At 47.2% G+C, this 20552-nt stretch overlaps 1 protein-coding gene across 1 annotated transcript in view; it reads left to right on the plus strand.

Moving 5' to 3' along the window:
- The window catches only part of LOC138299639 (long-chain fatty acid transport protein 2-like), a 645148-nt gene that overhangs the window by 401740 nt on the left and 222856 nt on the right, over positions 1-20552 (plus strand). The window contains exon 5 of the mRNA XM_069238086.1: positions 9776-9970. Within this exon, the coding sequence (XP_069094187.1) occupies positions 9776-9970 (195 nt within the window). The remainder of the gene's footprint in view (positions 1-9775; positions 9971-20552) is intronic.

Raw genomic sequence — 20552 nt, forward strand, 5'->3', positions numbered from 1 at the left:
GGGTAGGTGCAAGGTGCTGGGGTGATGGTGAAGGAAGGTCCAGGGTAGAGTCCAGTCTCTTGGTATTCCAGGTGCATTGTCCAATGGGGCATAGGAAGGGGACTAATGGCAGTTCAAGGTGGACTGGGTAACAGAGTGGGACAGAAGGGTGACAATCAGGAGAGTCCTATTTCCTGGTGGAGTCTTGCCAATGTTCTCTGTCTTCTGCCTGTATTGCAGGGAACATTTTCGGGATGGTTCTCCTTCTGCAGGGGGTGGGGTGCTGGTGCCCTGTTGGTCCTGTGGTGGGGCCTCCTGTCCACTAGCGCCGGTGGAGGTGGAAGGTTGTTCCTCGGTTTGGCTAGTGCCAGGGGCCCTTTGTTGTGCCACTGCCTCCCTCATGGTCTTGCCCATGTCAGCCAGCACCCCTGCAATGGTGACCAGGATGGTGTATATTTTAGTGAGGTACTCCCTGATCCCCAGGTACTGTCCCTCCTGCAGCCGCTGGGTCTCCTGTAACATGGCCAGTACCGTGCCCATGGTCTCCTGGGAATGGTGGTATGCTCCCATGATGTTTGAGTGCCTCGTGGTGGGTCGGTTACCTGGGCCTGTCCTCCCCCTGTCGCACAGCAGTCCTCCCAGCTTCCCTGTTTTCCTGTGCCTCTGTCCCCCGAACCGTGTGCCCACTGCCCCTGACCCTAGGTCCCTGATCGTCCTCTGTTTGTGGGGTTGCCTGGGGTCGCTGTACTGGTGGACAACTGCTGATTGACGTGTCTTGGAAACAGAGGTATGGGCCCGCTGGGTGGGTGCTGTGGTGGTGTTTCCTGAGGGGGGAGACTCTGTGGTGGTTTGGGAGTGTGGCAGGGTAACCGCCTGTCCAGAGGTCCCTGATGGGCCAGGTTGGTCATTGTGATCTAGGCGTGCAGAGCTGCTGTCATCACTGTGGGCCTCTTCTGGGGGGGACTGGATGTAGCTGGCTCCTCCCCTCTGGTGATGTTGGGTAGGTGTCCTGTTGGGATGCAGATGCATTGTTATTGTATCTGTGTGTGCCATCTTGTGCAATAGGTGTGTTTCCATGTATAATTGTGGTTTCCCTGTTGCCTTGGCCTTGTGTGAGTGGTGATTATGTGGGCTGTATAATTGTGCTTTCCCTGTCGCCTTGGCCTAGTGTGAGTGGTGATTATGTGGGCTGGGTGAGTTTCTCTAGTGTGCATGCTGTGGTGATGGGCATCCATGCAGGTCTGTGATGGGGGTCTATGCATTTGTGTTGCATGCAGGGCTTGGCATTGGGATGGGTGGGTTGTGATAGTGGGGTATATGTGAGGTGTTGGAGCGATGGGAGTGAGGGTAGGGGTAGGAGTTTGTGATGGCATGCAAGTAGGGGGGGGATATAGTAGTAAAGATTTGACTTACCAGAGTCCAGTCCTCCTGCTACTCCTGCCAGGCCCTCAGGATGCATGATCGCCAAGACTTGCTCCTCCCATGTTGTTAGTTGTGGGGGAGGAGGTGGAGGTCCACCGTCAGTCCTCTGTACAGAAATCTGGTGTCTGGAAACCACGGAACGTACCTTCCCCTGTAGGTCGTTCCACCTCTTCCTGATGTCATCCCTGGTTCTTGGGTGCTGTTCCACGGCGTTGACCCTGTCGACGATTCTCCGCCATAGCTCCATCTTCCTTGCAATGGAGGTCTGCTGCACCTGTGATCCGAACAGCTGTGGCTCTACCCAGATGATTTCCTCCACCATGACCCTTAGCTCCTACTCTGAAAACCTGGGGTGTCTTTGGGGTGCCATGGATGTGTGAGGTGATGTGTGGGATGATGTGTTGGGATGTGTGGTGTGATGTGCGTGGATGGTGTATGGGTGATGGTGTTCTGTGCCTCTGATTGAGTGGGTGCTGTTTGCTTGTCTCTCTGTGCTTGGTCTCTTTTTTTGTTGTTGTAAGGGGTTGTGGGTAATGTGGGTGTGTGTTTTATAGTGGTATGAGTGTGAGGGTGTGGTGTGTGTATGTGTGTCAGGTGTGTGTATTTTGAATTGTCCAATGTGTTGTAGTTTTGTAAGTGTGTGTGTACTTTGAGCGCAGCAGTATGTGCCGCCAATGGTTTACAGCGGTTGAAAGACTGCCGCGTTGACTCATGGGTCGTGATACTGGGGGTGGATTCCTGTTGGCGTGACAGTGTGGATTTTGCTATTGCCAACTTATCACTGACCTTTGGTGTGGCGGACTTGTGTGCATATACCACCAGGGTTGTAGTGAAGGCCTCAGTGTTACAAAAATAAAGGTATTTTATTTTGGTGACATAAATGTTGATGTGTGTTCCTGGTTGGTGCAGAAGATGTCCCACGCGGGATGGATAGTTGGAGTCTGTTTTGCATTGCTGGATTCCACCAACAAGCCTTGCCACATGCAAAACTCACGGTTCGGGAAAAATGGGCTGCTCGGGACCAGGATGGACCTGGTGGACCCTGCCCAGGTGGGGGAATTAAGGTGGGCTCTCAGCAACTCAGAGAGCCCTCATAAAACCAGGCAGCATGCACAGGAGTTCCACAGCACGGGAACTAGGAAGGTGCAAAAAGAAGGGCCATGGAGCACTACAACAAAGGGTCCCACGTCGCCATAGAGCCATGCAGGAAGCTGTGCTTTGCAGGAAGGAGTAGTGGGGGCCGGAGTTGCACAGTGCATGAAGAACCTCATGGAAGGATGCCAACAAGCCTTGGCAACTGCAAAACATGAGGTGCATGGGGGTACTGTCTTGCGTGGGGAGGAAAGCTCTTACCTCCACCAAAGTTGGACAGTTGGACGTCAGGACCGTCAGAACCACTTCAGTCCACCACCCATGATGCAAGATCCATGCAGTTTGTCAGGAGAGGGGTCCCACACAATCAGTCGTCATTGTAGAGAGGTGCCTGCTGAAGCAGGGGAGTAACTCCTTCACTCCAAGGGAGATTCCTCCATTCTTCTGGTGCATGCTGAAGACAGGCTGTCCTCTGAGGATGCATGGCCAGGAAACAGTTGCAGTTGCTGACAGGAGCTGAAGATAGAGTGTTGCAGAAGTCATCTTTGCTTCTTTGTTGCAGTTTGTAGAGTTCCTGGGGGGTCCAGATGCAGTTTCTTCGGTGAGAAGTAAAGAATACAGAGGATTCCTGCTGGAGTCTTGCAATCCGAATCTGAAGAACCACCCAAGAGAGAGAACCTAAGTAGCCCTGAAAGGGGGATTAATCAGCTAAACAGGTAAGCATCTATCAGGGGAGGGCTCTGAATTCACCTGCTGACACTGGCCACTCAGATGCTCCCAGAGAGCCCTGCTAACTTTGAATCCAAGATGGTAAAACCCAGGGACCCTCTGGAGGATCACCCCTGGGGTGGTGATGAACAGGGGAGTAGTCACTCCCCTTTCCTTTGTCCAGTTTCAGGCCAGAGCAGAGACTTGGGGTCCCCGAACCAGTGTAGACTGGATTATGCAAGAAGGCCACCATCTGTGCCCTTCAGTGCATTTCCAGAGGTTTTGGGAGGCTACCCCTCCCAAGCCTGTGACACCTATTTCCAAAGGGAGAGAGTGTAACACCCCGCTCCCAATGGAAATCATGTGTCCTGCCTTCCTGGGCCTGAGCTGCTCAAGCAACAGGAGGGCAGAAACCTGTCTTAGAGGTGGCAGCAGCTGCGGCTGCCTGGAAAACCTCAGAAGGCTGGAATGGCAATACTGGGGGTCCTCTAAGGAGCCCCCCCAGAGTGCATGGAATCATACAGCCAATGTTTGCAAAAGCATAAGGACATGATTCCAAAATGTTTGATACCAAACATGCCTATGTTCAGAGTTACCATTATGTAGCTGGACATAGATAGTGACCTATGTCCGGTACATGCATAAAATGGCATCCCTACACTCACAAAGTCTGGGAAAATGGTCATGGAGCTCATGTGGGCACCTCTGCTAGTGCAGGGGTGCCTTCACACACAGGTACTCTGCACCCTGCCCTCAGAGCTGGAGGGCCTGCTATCGGGGTGACTTATATGTGACCTGGTGCAATGTAAATGGCGGTGAAAGGGTGCATGCACCTTTTCCCACAGGCTGCAATGGCAGTTCCGCAGAAGCCTTTGCATGGGCTCCCTATGGGTGGCAAAAGAAATGCTGCAGCCCATAGTGATCTCCTGGAACCCCAATGCCCTGGGAACTTAGGTACCATATACTAGGGACTTATAAGATGGCACCACTATGCCAATTTTGGGTAAAATACTGGGTTATCAGTATGCAGTGACAAAATTTAAAAGAGAGAGAGCATAATCACTGGGGTCCTGGTTAGCAGGATCCCAGTGAACACAGTCAAGCACACTGACATCAGGCAGAAAATGGAGCAACCATGGCAAAAAGAGGGTCCTTTCCAACAAGCTGCAGTTAATGTATCTGATATTTGGACAGAGCTAAGTTCAGTGTATTCCAGTAACTGAATCGAGAACTGATGATGGCGCTTAGGACTGAAAAGCAGGGTCCTACCTATTCACTTTCAAATATTTCCTATTGGATTAATTTCCAAGAATCACCTTAATAGCGCCTAATCTTTCTAAACTTTGGGAATTTGGTGTGAGGTGGTGCCACAAGTTGTTAATGGTTACTGAATTTTCTTATTGTCATCTTACTTATAAAACACAAAAATATACAGCTGACTTTTTATTTAAAGTTACAGCTTCTATCTGTTGTCTTTTTGGCCCTTGGACTGTGTTTCTCCACCACTCGTACTCCATGTCATTAAGGGGGCTTACAAGGTCTTTGCTGGAAGGCAGGATGGGATTCTGTAGAGGTGGAGTAGGACAACGAAGGGATGCACGTAAAAGGGAGACCCTCTCCTTCTAACCTGCAATGCATCCTAGAAAGCTCAACGCTCCACATCACATGTAAAATGAAAGTGACGCGGTACCAAAAAAGCAAAACTCCACTACATACAGCGGTTAATCTAGACGTTGCATCAATGAGAAGGCTTTTAGGGTCTTTGCTTCAGACCAGGAGGAATCTGCAAAGTTCGAGCCAGATGATTAAGAGGGGTGTTGCCAACTGACTCACTCTCTTTTCAACCAGAGAGCTCTAGAAAGCTCAACACTTCACACTGCAATGATTCAAATTAACACAGTACAAAAACACCAAGCCACAACTGTGCCAACATGGTAACACAGCCTCTGTCTCACTGTGAGGGGATTTTAGGTGTCTCTGCAGAAGATTGGTAGGGAAGGCTGGAGAGGTAGAGCAGGGCAAAGATGGGAACATGGCCAAGGGAGCAAAGCTGAGAACAGCACCATGAAGAAAGGATCTTTGTGCACTTTTTAAAATAATGTGTAGTCAATTGTGAAAACATAATTTATCAATATACTCTACATATTAATTCCTTAATTCTCTAGATCACACTCTTTTCCACCCTTTTCAGGGCACTGATGGATTTCCTTCTCCATTGTAGGATATTCATTCATATTCTTTTGGGTCAACCATAACAGTCGAAATTCACCCAGGACTGCTCCTTTCCAGGAGGTTCTTCTTCCCAATCCTCTCGAAGAATTAGCGCCGAGAGAGATAAAAATGGCTGACAACCACAGTTCTTCGTCAACTAAGGCTCTCCCCTCCTCCTCCATCTTCCCACTCCTCACAGGTCCCATTTCTTACCTGGGAGAAAGAGAGAAGGGCAGTGGTCAACCCTAGTCTCTTTCTGACAAGGTTTTCAGCCTTTCCCATCTCTTCCTAGGTTTTTAAGGGTGTGTCTAGATAAGACTCTAGCTAAAATACTGCCTAAGCTCCAGTCATTGGTTCTCTTCTCCTCCTGTGGATGATTTCCTTCCCCTGAGGCTTCCTAATTGGTTATTTGGAGACTAAGGACAACCCCAAATCCAGCCTCTTGTAAAACTGCTGCCCTCTCTCCATTTCTCTTCCAAGTCCCCACCACATGTGGAATAAAAGTGACAGTGGAAAAAAATCAAAACTCCCCTGAGCAAACAATGTAACACCAGTTCATTTATGATTCATGGTTTGTATGGGCTGAACAGAGTAAGCCACATGTGATCATGAATAGTCTTTCAGACCTTCTGAGGTCCTTATAGTTACTCAGACTTTGAGCAAGTTGTCCAAGTTCTATCCAATTTCCCAGGGAACCAAGTTGTGGGAACATTTTCTCTTTGCTTACAGTGCAGTCCCCTTCTCTTCTCACCAGTGGATTGTGCCTTTGTGACCTACCAAGTCTCAGTTCTGACAGGAAATCTTCCTAATAATAAGCACGTTGCTGTCTAGATATATGTAGGAAGGTAGCCTCTTTCTAGCCTTGTTACCCCCACTTTTGGCCTGTTTGTGAGTATGTGTCAGGCTGTTTTTACTGTCTCACTGGGATCCTGCTAGCCACGGCCCAGTGCTCATAGTGAAAACCCTATGTTGTCAATGTGTTCCATATGTGTCACTGGAATCCTGCTAGCCAGGACCCCAGTGCTCATACGTTTGTGGCCTATATGTGTTCCCTGTGTGGTGCCTAACTGTATCACTGAGGCTCTGCTAACCAGAACCTCAGTGTTTATGCTCTCTCTGCTTTTAAAATTGTCACTGCAGGCTAGTGACTAATTTTACCAATTCTCATTGGCACACTGGAACACCCTTATCATTCTCTCGTATATGGTACCTAGGTGCCCAGGGTATTGGGGTTCCAGGAGATCCCTATGGGCTGTAGCATTTCTTTTGCCACCCATAGGGAGCTTAGAAAATTCTTACACAGGACTGGCACTGCAGCCTGAGTGAAATAACGTCCACGTTATTTCACAGCCATTTTACACTGCACTTAAGTAACTTATAAGTCACCTATATGTCCAACCCTCACTTAGTGAAGGTTAGGTGCAAAGTTACTTAGTGTGTGGGCACCCTGGCACTAGCCAAGGTGCCCCCACATTGTTCAGGGCACATTCCCCAGACTTTGTGACTGCGGGGACACCATCTCACGCGTGCACTACATATAGGTCAATACCTATATGTAGCGTCACAATGGTAACTCCAAACATGGCCATGTAACATGTTTAGGATCATGGGATTGTCACCCCAAAACCACTCTGGTATTGGGGGGACAATTCTATGCATCCCCGGGTCTCCAGTATAGAGCCTGGGTACTGCCAAACTAAGTTTCTGGGGTCTCCACTGCAGCTACTGCTGCTGCCAACCCCTCAGATAGGTTTCTGCCCCCCTGGGGCCTGGGCAGCCTGGTCCCAGGAAGGCAGAACAAAGGATTTCCTCTGAGAGACGGTGTTACACTCTCTCCCTTTGGAAATAGGTGTGAAGGTCCTGAGAGGAGTAGCCTCTCCTAGCCTCTGCTTTGAAGGGCACAGATGGTGCCCTCTCTGCAAAAGCCAGTCTACACCGGTTCAGGAATCCCCCCAGCCCTGCTCTGGCGTGAAACTGGACAAAGGAAAGGGGAGTGGCCACTCCCCTGACCAGCACCTCCCAGGGGAGGTGCCCAGGCTCCTCCAGTGTGTCCCAGACCTCTTCCATCTTGGATGAGGAGGTGTGAGGGTACAATGGACAGCTCTGAGTGGCCAGTGCCAGCAGGTGATGTCAGAGACCCTTCCTGATAGGTGCTTACCTTTCTCTGTAGCCAATCCTCCGCTGTGGGCTATTTAGAGTCTCTCCTGTGGGTATCTCACCAGATAACGAATGCAAGAGCTCACCAGCGTTCCTCTGCTTTTCCATTTTCAACTTCTGCCAAGGATCGACCGCTGACTGCTCCAGGACGCCTGCATAACCGCAACAAAGTAGCAAGAAGACTACCAGCAACATTGTAGCGCCTCATCCTGCCGGCTTTCTCAACTGTTTCCTGGTGGTGCATGCTCTGAGGGCTGTCTGCCTTTACCCTGCACTGGAAGCCAAGAAGAAATGTCCTGTGGGTCGATGGAATCTTCCCTCTGCTAACGCAGGCACCAAACTTCTGCATCATCGGTCCTCTGGGTCCCCTCTCATCCTGACGAGCGTGGTCCCTGGAACACAGGAGTTGGGTCCAAGTGTCTTCGACAGTCCAGTGGCCCTTCTGTCCAAATTTGGTGGCGGTAAGTCCTTGCCTCCCCACGCCAGACAGTAATCCTGTGTACTGCGTGAACTGCAGCTGCTCGGGCTTCTGTGCACTTTTGCAAGACTTCCTTCGTGCACAGCCTATCCCAGGTCCCCAGCACTCCTTCCTGCATTGCCCAACTCACTGAGTTGGACTCCGCATCATGGGACCCTCTTTTGTGACTCTGAGTTGACCGTTGTCCTCAGATCTTCTAAGTGCCTGTTCAGGTGCTTCTGCGGGTGCTGCCTGCTTCTGCGTGGGCTCTCAGTGTTGCTGAGTGCCCCCTCTGTCTCCTCCTTCAAGGGGTGACCTCCTGGTCCTTCCTGGGCCCTAGCAGCACCCAAAATCCTCAACCGTGACTCTTGCAGCTAGCAAGGCTTGTTTGTGGTCTTTCTGCGTGGAAACAACTCTGCATCCTCCAGCACGCCGTGGGACATCTTCTGACCGAAGAAGAAGTTCCTGGCACCTTCCGTTGTTGCAGAATCTTTGGTTTCTTCCACCCGGAGGCAGCCCTTTTGCACTTTCATCCGGGGTTTAGTGGGCTCCTGCCCCCCTGGACACTTGCGTGATTCTTGGAATGGGTCCCCTTCCTTTACAGGTCCTCAGGTCCAGGAATCCGTCTTCAGTGTTTTGCAGTCAGTTGTTGTCCTTGCACAACCCCCTATCTCGACTTTACTGTCTTTCTGGGGTAGTAGGGTAACTTTACTCCTACTTTCAGGGTCTTGGGTGGGGTATCTTGGACACCCCTGGTGTTTTCTTACACTCCCAGCGACCCTCTACACACTACACTAGGCCTGGGGTCCATTTGTGGTTTGCTTGACACTTTTGGAGTGTATGGTTTGTGTTGCCCCTAGGCCTATGTCTCCCTATTGCATTCTATTGTGATTCTACATTGTTTGACCTACTTTTCTAACTGTTACTTACCTGATCTGGTTTGTGTGCATATATTTTGTGTATATTACTTACCTCCTAAGGGGGTATATCCTCTGAGATACTTTTGGCATATTGTCACTAAAATAAAGTACCTTTATTTACAGTAACTCTGATTATTGTGTTTTCTTGTGATATAGTGCTATATGATATAAGTGGTATAGTAGGAGCTTTGCATGTCTCCTAGTTCAGCCTAAGCTGCTCTGCTATAGCTACAACTATCAGCCTAAGCTGCTAGAACACCTCTAAGCTACTAATAAGGGATAACTGGACCTAGCACAAGGTGTAAGTACCACAAGGTACCCACTATAAGCCGGGCTAGCCTCCTACAATATAGAAGTAAAATAGTTATTTGAGATAGAGTGATGGCTACAAGTCAGAGGATCAGATCACAGTATAATACAGCAATAGTTCTGGAGATTAAGGGCCAAATGTAGCAAGCAGTTTTGCCCATTCTGTGTCAATTGGAAAATGTGTTCGTACATATGGCCCTAACTTCTTTGCTCAGAGACAGTTTTAGGTACAAATTCCTGTAAGAAGCTTAGTGGGCTGCAGCAAACCATGCCCAGTCAAATGTATAAGCAGGAAATTTTAGGTTCCAACTCGAAGAAGATGGTTTATTGAATTTAGAAAACCTATAAAGAAATAGATTAGTTGCAGTATAACCAGATATTTTCAAGAAGGTATAAAACTGTTGCTTTCAAGATGTTTTGGATGATTTCTTCACTGCTACCATTTATAATTAAAGTTCACAAGGCAGACATGTTTTATTTAACGCACCTTGGCTGACCAATGTGGTGTTTTTGTTTTCAGAAAAACAATGATCGTGAGCATTGTGTGAAGATAGCTTTTGGCAATGGTTGTCGAGCTGAGGTCTGGAAAGAATTCCTGGACAGATTTGGACCTATTCATATGTACGAGTTCTATGGTGCAACAGAAGGAAACACAGCATTTCTCAATTACAGTGGAAAAGTTGGAGCTGTGGGTAGAATTAACTTTTTCCACAAGGTGAGAATTAATAGTGCTGATCAAACTAAGAACAAAGGCAATGTACGTTGCTGAGAAAGATAATAATAAGTATCACCCTATATGAAGACATGCACAATACCTGGATTATTCTCTGGATGGGTGAATATCTAGGTGTAAGAAATGTGCATTATGGAGGTTAGTGGCTTGATGGGTGACCACAGTGCTCATAGTGGGGATCATGAGAGGGCGCCGACCAGCACCCTTGGAATGTGCACTGTCTGAAAACCAGACTGTGTGCATTCTGATGGTGCTGGGCAGGGGGGGCCCTCCTGTGGCATCCTGCAATTGTTCCCTTCCAGCCTCTTCATCGTGGGGAAAATGCAAGGAAAAGGCTGGCGGAGAACAAGGTTGTAATCAGCAGGGCAGTGCTGAGTTCAGCACCGCCCTTGCTGATCACAACCAAGACCGATGTCACCCCATCGGGATCATGGATCCTGGTGGGGACAGCAGTCAGTTGGTGGTCCAACGGCCAAACTTGTAATGTGGCGGTCCGACCGCCACCTCAAGGCTAGTGGTCTTGTGACTACCAGCCTCATAATGAGTCTGTAAGTATCTTGGGCTTACAAAACAGGCTCTCTAGCACATTCAGATTATTACATTTTTCATGGTCATTCTCTCCTGCCACTCCCTTTTTGAGGCCATTGAACTGCCTAACAATTGTGACCCTAATGACTCTTATGTAATGTTCTTCACACACTATATGGCAAAGCTCCAGCAGTCAGTGTTCAGATGTGCATTTCGTTGCCTATTTGAGTTTCTCAGTGCTGTACACCTTCAAAGAGCAGATACACATTTCTCCCAATCAGAGGTCAATATTTAGGCTACTTTGGTTTACTTTTGGTTCTTTATTAACTTAGATACTCCAAGGGGCATATTTATCAACTCTGCTTGCGCTGAAATAGCATCATTTTTTATATTTTGACACTAGACCCGTCTAGCATAAAAATATTGGAGTTAAAGTCATTTTTGCCTGCGGAAAACTACCTTGCGTCAATGAGATGCAAGGTAGGTGTTCCCAGGCAAAAATGACTCTAAGGCCCAGGTGCCTTATTTATCCTCCCTTGCAGAAATGATGCACGGGAGGGAGGCGGGCCTAAATAATGGCCCTAAGCTTGCTTAGCGCCACTATTTAACACCTAGGTCAGGGCAGGCGTTAGGGGACCTGTGGGCCTTTTTCCATGGTCAGAGACCATGGAAAGAGCACACAGGGCCCCTTCCCTAGCCCGAGGGACACCCCCACACACACCAGAGGGACAACGGAGGATGGGGGAGTAGAGGTAAGTAGAGGTAAGGAAAACAATGTTTTCTGCTGTGTCATGGGGGGTCTAACTTGGGCCCCCTTACATGGCACTGGGCCCAATGGCCATGTCCAGGCCAGGCCAGGCCATGTGGTGGGCATGACTCCTGTCTTAACTTAGACAGGAGTCAAGTCCATGGGGTTTTAAAGTCAGAAAATGACAGTAGTCTGGTTAGAGGAATTATTTTTGCCTCTGACCATACTAGTGTCATCCTTTGACACTAAACCCCCTGTTCCCTCAACAACTCCCCCACCCAGCTAGCATCCTTTTTATGACGCTAGCCGGGCCTTACCACCGACTACTGTCATCTCATAAATATGACGCCTGGCCGGCGTCTTGGGATGGCACTAGCCAGCGGTATACTTTTTGAAGCTAAACTGGGCAGTTTAGCATCAAAAAGTATAAATCTGGCCCCAATATAATAATAGGCCAAGATTAGTAAAGGGGTTGCAACCTATTCCTGGGAATGTTTTACTTCAGACTTTGAACTTTTTCAGTGGAGGTGACTGGAAACGGAGGTCTGTGCATGGCTCCACAAGAAGGCTTCATACTTTTTTCATGGCAAAATACTCTTAGTGGGACAAACCAAAAAAAAATTCAGTAGTTGAGCAGCTGAATTTATGTCTTTTCATATACATTTTGACTCTTTTCGCTTTATTCGAGACAGTGGCATTTTCAATGCCCCATCATTTACCAGATCCATGAGTCCAATATGTGAGAAAAGGCTTCTTGTCTTGAGAAAAAACAGTGGCTGAGATTAATTCAAGCATCTCTTAACACACAAGGGAGAGGAAGAGGTCAAGCTGTTGCATGTCCTCCTAAGACATACAACTATTACAAATGAGTGTGACAGCTATAGGTAGAATACGAGTTACAGTATTACTACCTCCAGGCAAACAAATATAAATCCAATTTGGATGTTTACAGAATTCCTGTACAGGTGCAAGGGAAGGGGACACTCGTTCTTATGGAACTGCAAGCCTTACACACATAGGGGGTGATTCTCACCCTGGCGGGGGGTGGAGGCCGCCCGCCAGAGTTCCCCCCTCCAAAATACCGCTCTGCGGTCGAAAGACCGCTGAGGGTATTTTGGGTTTTGCACTGGGCTGGCGGGCGACCGCCAAAAGGCCGCCCGCCAGCCCAGTGCAAAACACCTTCCCACGAGGACGCCGGCTCAGAATTGAGCCGGCGGAGTGGGAAGGTGCGACGGGTGCAGTGGCACCCGTCGCGTATTTCAGTGTCTGCAAAGCAGACACTGAAATACAAAGTGGGGCCCTCTTACGGGGGCCCCTGCAGTGCCCATGGCTTGGGCACTGCAGGGGCCCCCAGGGGCCCCACGACAACCCATACCGCCATCCTGTTCCTGGCGGGCGAACCGCCAGGAACAGGATGGCGGTATGGGCTGTCAGAATCCCCATGGCGGCGCAGCTCGCTGCGCCGCCATGGAGGATTCTTAAGGGCAGCGGAAAACCGGCGGGAGACCGCTGGTTTTCCACTTCTGACCGCGGCAAAACCGCCGCGGTCAGAATGCCCTGCGGGGCACCGCCAGCCTGTTGGCGGTGCTCCCGCCAACCCTGGCCCCGGCGGTCCATGACCGCCGGGGTCAGAATGACCCCCATAGTAGTCATTATTCATCATCAGCAACCTTTCCCCACCCTGGTAGAACAGTGCCATCAGTGCAGACTAGACCTCCTGTTGGCCTTAGAGCAGGATGGAGTTCTTAGATAAAAAAAAAACACTACTGGATAAAGACGGGATCCAGATCAGTAAGTTAAAAATACCTTTGGGTTCCCCAGTGAAACACTTTTATTACGTGGGGACTGCAGGTAACATTAAAAAATGAGTGGGATGATTGTTGAGAAGTATGACTCACACATCTCAATAATTAGGCCAACATGTATCTGTCCTCATTAGATAGCACTAACGGGTCTAGGGCATTCCTCAGGGCCAAGGATTCCGAAGTAGCTCCTATCGGCCACTTTGGCAACTGTTGTGATGTTGAAAGAAGAAACGTTACTCATGTGTTCAGGTAAGTCCTACCTGAGATGAACAAATTAACTGTTAAACTATTAACACAAAAAGGAATACTTTCGTGGGTAAATACACCTGGCCTCTTGTGATGTGAGCATAGAAGTGGCACTGCACGGCATGCCACTGTAAACACACGTGATATGTGACGAAACACATGCAAGGACGACGCACATGCACTATGCACAATAGTATGCTAATAACTGCAATACTCAAAGATCTGATATACTATAGGCACTTCTTAATTAATTTGTGGTGGAGAATATCCCTTACCTTAGACTTTAGGGGATACTGTCTTCCTGCTGAAAGAGAGGAACAAGGTCCTTTATAATCACACACTGGTCAGTCAAAACAAAGTGAGATAAAAGGTATACATGTTAACTGATACATGGATTCCCTGTTTGCTAGAGGTGCACTCATAAGAGTCTGTATAGATAGTTTTCGTTATGCACGTCTGTCCACAGGACTTTTTAAAAAAATGGTCCTTTGGCCTCAGTGATGAGTTGCTTCAGCCGCTTCCCGGGGTCGCACATAAGGAAAGTGAGCCACTAACGGTGCCTCTTGTATACTCCTTTTAGGATTTGTTGCTATTTACACATTTTGCAGTATTCGGCCTCTTTTAGAACGGCTCCCTGTCTCATCCAATTGCCACTGTACAATTACTCATGAGCATAGCATTATCTTCAGGCCCGTAATGGAGATGGAGAGGAACATCTTCAAATTTGGCATGTTCCTGTGCAGTGGAACTGTTATTTGGCCCATGAGAAAGGGTCTGGAGAAAACATACCCTCATGCGGATTTACTCAGGCATATGTTACCCTAGATCTCCACCTTGAAGGAATATAGAGAGTTAATGCTCCCAGTCTCAAATATAAAAAAATTATGCACAGACAAAAAACATTCGCCATAACATCACAAGCTGTTACTTATCATTGTTGCCTACTGCCTCAAAATACAATTGTGTCCCAAAATTATGTTCTCTGTCAGGGAGACCAGATTCTCTGGGTCTGCGCACGTTCCCAACATGTCCACCAAAAGAGAGCTCCAAAACTCTGATAGAAATATCACAGAGCCTAAGAGAGTCCAAGTGGGGAAAAGGGGATTAGGTAGGAACAGCTGGGAAGGAGACCTGTAGGAAGCAAAAGGTTAAACAACACAATTTCAGAATATTATCACATTCACTTTCACTAGACTATGGTTCTAAGCATTGTCTTACTGTAACCATGGATAATCTAAGAAGTGACTTTAACTAGACCTCAAGAACTCTGGGTACCTGGAACAAATCAAGAATGATTAATGAAATGTTTCATATGAGTTTTTCATGAAATGTCACATAATGTCTAGAAATACAAGGACCTTCTAGAATACTGTTTCAGAACAAACACTGCATTTTTAACATGAGGACAAAACAATCTGAAACATTCCCTGGAAAACAATTGGAATTGTACTAAGGACTTAATATACACAAAGAACGTCACATTTTGAATTTTTCATCTTCGCAGGAAATCCATAGGCTCAGGATAAATGTGTTTACTTCAACAAACATTACACATCAAAGTTTTTACTTGCCATCAAATGATCGCGAAAACTGTTGCCGATCTGAACACTAAGTTTTACATGGAGGAGATGAATCGCGCTCACTGCCGATTCTAACAAGAATATGCAAATGCCATGAAATGATCGCACAAGCCTTTGCCGATCTGAACTCCAAGATTTACATACGGTAAATGAGTCGTGCTCACTGCCGATTCTAACAAGAATATGCAAATGCCATGAAAAGATCGCGCAAGTCTTTGCCGATCTGAACACCAAGATTTACATGCAGTAAATGAATCGCGCTCACTGCTGATTCTAACAAGAATATGCAAATGCCATGAAATGATTGCTCAAGCCTTTGCTGATTTGACCTGAACACCAAGATTTACATCAGAGAAATGATTCGTGAACTCTGAAAATTGCACAAGTAGGTCCAAAACTCAAGAGTCTTTTAGAACGGGGTCGGGGGCCCAGCCCGACCTCCGTCTTACCACCCTGCTCAAGGATCACCAAGATAATGCGGGGCAGGCCTGGAACGTCAAGGTAGGCCTCTGGAACAGGAGCTCAGGAAATTGCTGCTGCTCTGCACCGGGACCTCCGAATAGTGAGCATGTGGAGCTGGGCTGGATCCCTTATATAGAGTCTGGCCCAGCCCACAAACCACACCCAGTCATGCTGCAGAGAAAGCTTCTAGAAGGTCCTAGGTAGGGACAACACCCTAACACACTCAGTCAGTCTGAAGCAATACCTTAACAAATGAACAGTTATTGCAAACATCATTAATAGTGTTTTTCAAGGTTAAAGTCTGCAATGCAAAAGGTATACTGCATATAAACACAATGCATGAATTATGCTCTTGTATAAAGGCTGGGTTTTTGCATTTTTGTCGCCCGTAGAGCGCACACTGTCCTGATGTTGACATTCTCATTCAAACGTGCAACCCCTCAGGGGTTGTCACACCCACTTACTGCATCAAAAGGTACATTGTGCCTGTCCACCTATGCATGCCCACTCTTTGCAGCTGGTGCAAGGTGCGGACAGAGTACAGCTGTTTTTAAAGCCTGCCTGCCTCTTACTGACTCACATAGCTTCTGTGTCACGTCAAGGATTAAGTGAGCACATTGTCGTACATCAGGGCATTCTGGGAAGTGTGTTCTATTCTCAATCTACACAAGGATTACAGAGTGTGAAAGGGAATGGGAAAAGCCTACTAAAGCCCCACATCACTTGTCTCTACTAAACATTATTTTTTGGGGTGTTAATAGAGAAGCGGTTCACATGCGCTTTATTTTACTGGTGTATGCAAATGCTAAAATAACCCTTTCTTAGTATATGCTTTCATCATAAATAACCACTTGTTTTACTTCTGTTAATTTAATATTTGTGGTAATGAAAAATTGATGTATGTGGGAGCACATGTATAACCAACTACCTACTTATGTGCCACAGTAGTTTCCCAGTTTCAATACAAGCATTAGGCAGTACTGACAACGTATTCTGTTGGAGAGTAAGCCAATAAAGCCCCACTATGAATATTAGCAGCCACGAGGGAAGAACCAGTAACCACACAGGAACAAGTGGAAATAGCTGATGCATAGTTCATGTTAATGTATTTGAGTAAGTGTGTATTAGAAAACTAAAGCTGCTATTCCATCACTAGTATCATAAGCGTAGCCTCAAACAGAATCATGTGTCTCTTACTGACACTAGGGAGGTTGGTCATAACATGAAGAACATTACTGGGCATTCAGTAGCATCTACACTGATAGTACTTATGATGGGAAATCAAAGAAGCATCTAGGGCTGGAACCCCACTGAATAATACTGTTGTCAAAAACCTAAGCAATCATTTTAGGCACTATGAGGGTTATACACTCATGATGGCCCACAGGTTGTCATCATTAAGCCCATGGCAGTCTGTATGGAGCCTATTGATCCATCTCTGCTCAAACATTACCAAAGGTCTGGCCATGTCTGCATGTGATTTTTTAAGTTTCTCAACCACTCACCACTCAATCTCATTCTCCCCAAGCCCACTCTCTGTGTAGTGGTTCGTAAGCTTTGTATGGTCACGTTTACACCTGATTGTGCTGCGGTGTTTGATGATGCAGGTGCACACACTCCTGGTAGTCATTCCTATATACTTTAGGTTACATGGACACCTAATCATGTAGATGACATCTTTGGAATTGCAGTTAGTCAGACTTTTCACTGTTCACGGTGTCCTTAGACCAAAGTCCAATTCTTTTATCGTTCTTGTGAGTGGGCACATGCTGCAGTTACCACAGCGTGAATGGTCAACTTGTGGAGGTAATTTCCAAAGGGTGGCCTGATCCTCCTGTGTCTCAGCATTTTTGTAGCCTGTATGCACTAGCATATTTTTAATATTTTTGGCCCTCTTGGATAAGTGCATGGGTTTACTTAGAATGAGTCCCCCTGACCGCAGGATTTTCAGGTGATTATTCCCTCAAAACTTGTTCGACAGGGGGCTGAAGGTAGACACACAGATCAATCTGCTGTTTTCCTCTTTTATGTATGTCAGTAACAACTGGTCTCTGTTGTCAGTCAAAGATTTTTTCCTTCATCATTTTTCTAGGGAGATGGACATATTTTCTCTGTCAACTTTGACGATAGTCTCTTCGCCTGTGATTTATAATCTGCTGTTTCTGAGGCATACAAGTTGTCCCACTGGTACGTTCTCATGCAACGCTCACGGGTGGAAACTTTCAAAGTGAAGCAGATTGTTACGATCAGTCGCTTTGTAAAAGACCTCAGTCTTGAGGTGTCCATTCTTCACCTTAATCAGGAGATCAAGGAATGGTAGTTCATTGCCTCTCACGGTGGCTGTGAAGCACAGAAATGGGTTCAGTGCATACAACCTTCCGAAAAATTTACTGGGTTCTTCCCAAGTACCTGTTCTGATTAGTAGGATGTCATCAATGTATAGTTTCCACAGTCTTATTTTTTCCTTGAAGGGGCTCAGATCATGAAAGATGTGCTAAGATTCAAATGAGTAGACATAGAGGCATGCCCCACTGATATTGCATGTATTTGAAGGAAGCAATCCCCCTCGAATTCAAAGAAGTTGCAGATCAAGTACAAAGTCCTGTGGAGTTATCTACTCCCATTTTATATCATTCAATATTTTGTCTACAACTTCCAGGGTTGCGTCCTTTGGAATGTTAGTATACAAGGACTCCATGTTCAAACTGATCAGCAACTCACTCCTGTTGCCAAAGGGTAGATCCTTTATCAAGTTGAGGACTTCTTTTGTATCTAACAAAAACGTGGGCATATTTTTTCACAAGGGGGCAGAAGAAAATGTCACAAAACTGTGACAAGGGTTCTAGGATAAATCCAATTCCTAAAACAATGGGTCTTCCAGGTGGACCTGTTTTAATGGACCTTTGGGAGTGTGTAAAAATAGGGAACCCTACGGTCGTTTGGGGTCAAAAAGTCTGCCTCATGTTTCATGGTCCACCCATTGTCCAGGCCTGTATCGGCAGGTTTTATTACAATGGATTTATCAGATGCCTATGCATTCAGTTCCCTCTTCTCTTCTTTGCTGGTGTTACAAAAGTGGTTTGGGGGATTGTTCCCTGTGTTATGGATTTTTCTGGTGATAGCTTTTCTGAATGACATCTTGAAAGAAGGAAGTGTGAAAGTAGACTTTGGACATAGTACAGTATTAATTTCCTCTTCAGGATAGGATTTACCCTGAAAAAACACACTCAGCCTTATTTTGTGTAGGAATGCTGCTGTCTCTAATTTCAGTTTGAAACAGTAATTTTTAGGGGTTGGAACTCAGCCTTTGTTCAAAACAGTTATCTTCACCTCATTCAGTAGACGATTGCTATAATTGACCATAATGTTTTTTGATGGATCTAGTTTCTGCTCCTGTTCGGAAGTGCATCTCCCAATGCATTTGGTTGCGGTTGGGTGTCCTTGTTGTGCCATGACACCCCTTTCCTTTTGCCTCTTTGTCTCCCCGACCTCTCTCTAAAAAGAGGGGTTGTGAGGGTAGAACCATGGCATGTTCTGTGGGGGCAGATATACGCGTACTTCATAATTCGGAGGACCCCCATAATTCGGTGCCCAACCCCAGGGGTTTTCATTCTGGGGTGGTGGTGGACCAAAGAGGACTTGAGGATTAAAGAAACACATGTTGATTCCACCTTCTCCCTCTTTTTGGGGTGTAATCTTCATTGGCGTAGGGGTACACTGTCAGATGCGCACAGTTCTTTAGATCTTTTTGAAATTTGGCAATCTTTTGCTGGATGAGGTACTCCCTAAATACTGTGATCATTTTATTGAATTCCTCAAGTTTCTTTAAGGTGGTGGTGCTGAGACCTGCCTTAAAGTTGTTTTCAATAGCTTTGATTTTAATCACCAGGGCATCCGACAACCTTATTTCTGTTTTATAAGGACCAGCCAATCACGTATGCACTTCCACCCAATGAGCAACCAGTCCTTCCTAAATTATTTGCCATCCAGGAAAATCTTGGGCTCATAGTTTACAATCAGACCACCCGGAGCCACACTTCCATGCAGATACTCTGTCTTAACTGCCCCATGGAGCAGTGTTTTTACCTGACATCTTTTAATTTCAACCAGTGTATCCCAGTCCCCTGGCTGGATAATGGTTTGGGCTATTGTTGTGTTACCCAACAAAGAGGGTGAGGCCAAAAAAGCTGACAATTTCCCATGGGCCAAATAACAGTTATAGGGCACATGAACATGCCATACTGGAAGGTGTGTTTCTCTATCCACATTATTGGGCCTGAGGATAAGGCTATGCTCATGAGTAAATATATACGGGCAATTGGAGAAGACACTGAGGGGCTCATTACGACTTTGGCAGTATTTCGGCAAGACCGCTGTGCTGGTGGCCACTGAAATACCGCCAGTGATGGCGGTCTCCTGACCACTGTATTATGAGGCACACACAGGTGACTGACAAAATACAGCCACATTCCACCCACCGCCAGGTCAATCGATGGCGAGAGAGATGCGGTCCCACCACCAACACCGCCACCTCAACAAGACTCTGCCCACCAGATTACAAGCCATAATTCAGCACAGCAGTCACTGCACAGCGGTGAACCATTGGCGGTTTGCACAGCCGTACAACAACCAATGGGGTACCGTTGCTGCCTATGGGGGTCTGGGGCCCAAGATGTGAAATGCCGGCGATGATGGTCTGGTACGCAGTGGCCATCACTGCCTTCATCGGCCCCCTACCTGACAACCTCCACGACGTAGGCTGCTGTGTGATTCCTGCCAGCTATGTGGGACGACTGTATAAGAGGGGGAGTGTTTGTGAGATGTGTATGTTGGGGTGTGTGCGTGTGTGTGTGCAGGCATTTGTGTGCATCTGAATAGGTTTGTGTAGGTGTGGGGGTGAGGTTGAGTGGGACAGGAGTGTGTTTTTCCTGTCTTGGGATGCATTACCATCAGGGTTTTTTGCTGCAGGGCGACCGCCGCAAAAAACCCTGGCTATGTGCAGCCTCGTAATACAGTCAGTGGAGAAGGCACCTACCGGCCGTGGTGGTCTGCCCGCACTGGCAGGACTGGCGGTGGTGTCTCTGTTTGGCACCGGCCACACCACCTTCCTCATAATACGGCGGTCTTCACCACCAGGACGCGGTGGTACCCAGACCGCCAACCTCGTAATGACCACCTGAGATTTGACTGACCAG

This window comes from Pleurodeles waltl, chromosome 6 (assembly GCF_031143425.1).
Source record: "Pleurodeles waltl isolate 20211129_DDA chromosome 6, aPleWal1.hap1.20221129, whole genome shotgun sequence".
NCBI classification, from domain to species: domain Eukaryota; kingdom Metazoa; phylum Chordata; class Amphibia; order Caudata; family Salamandridae; genus Pleurodeles; species Pleurodeles waltl.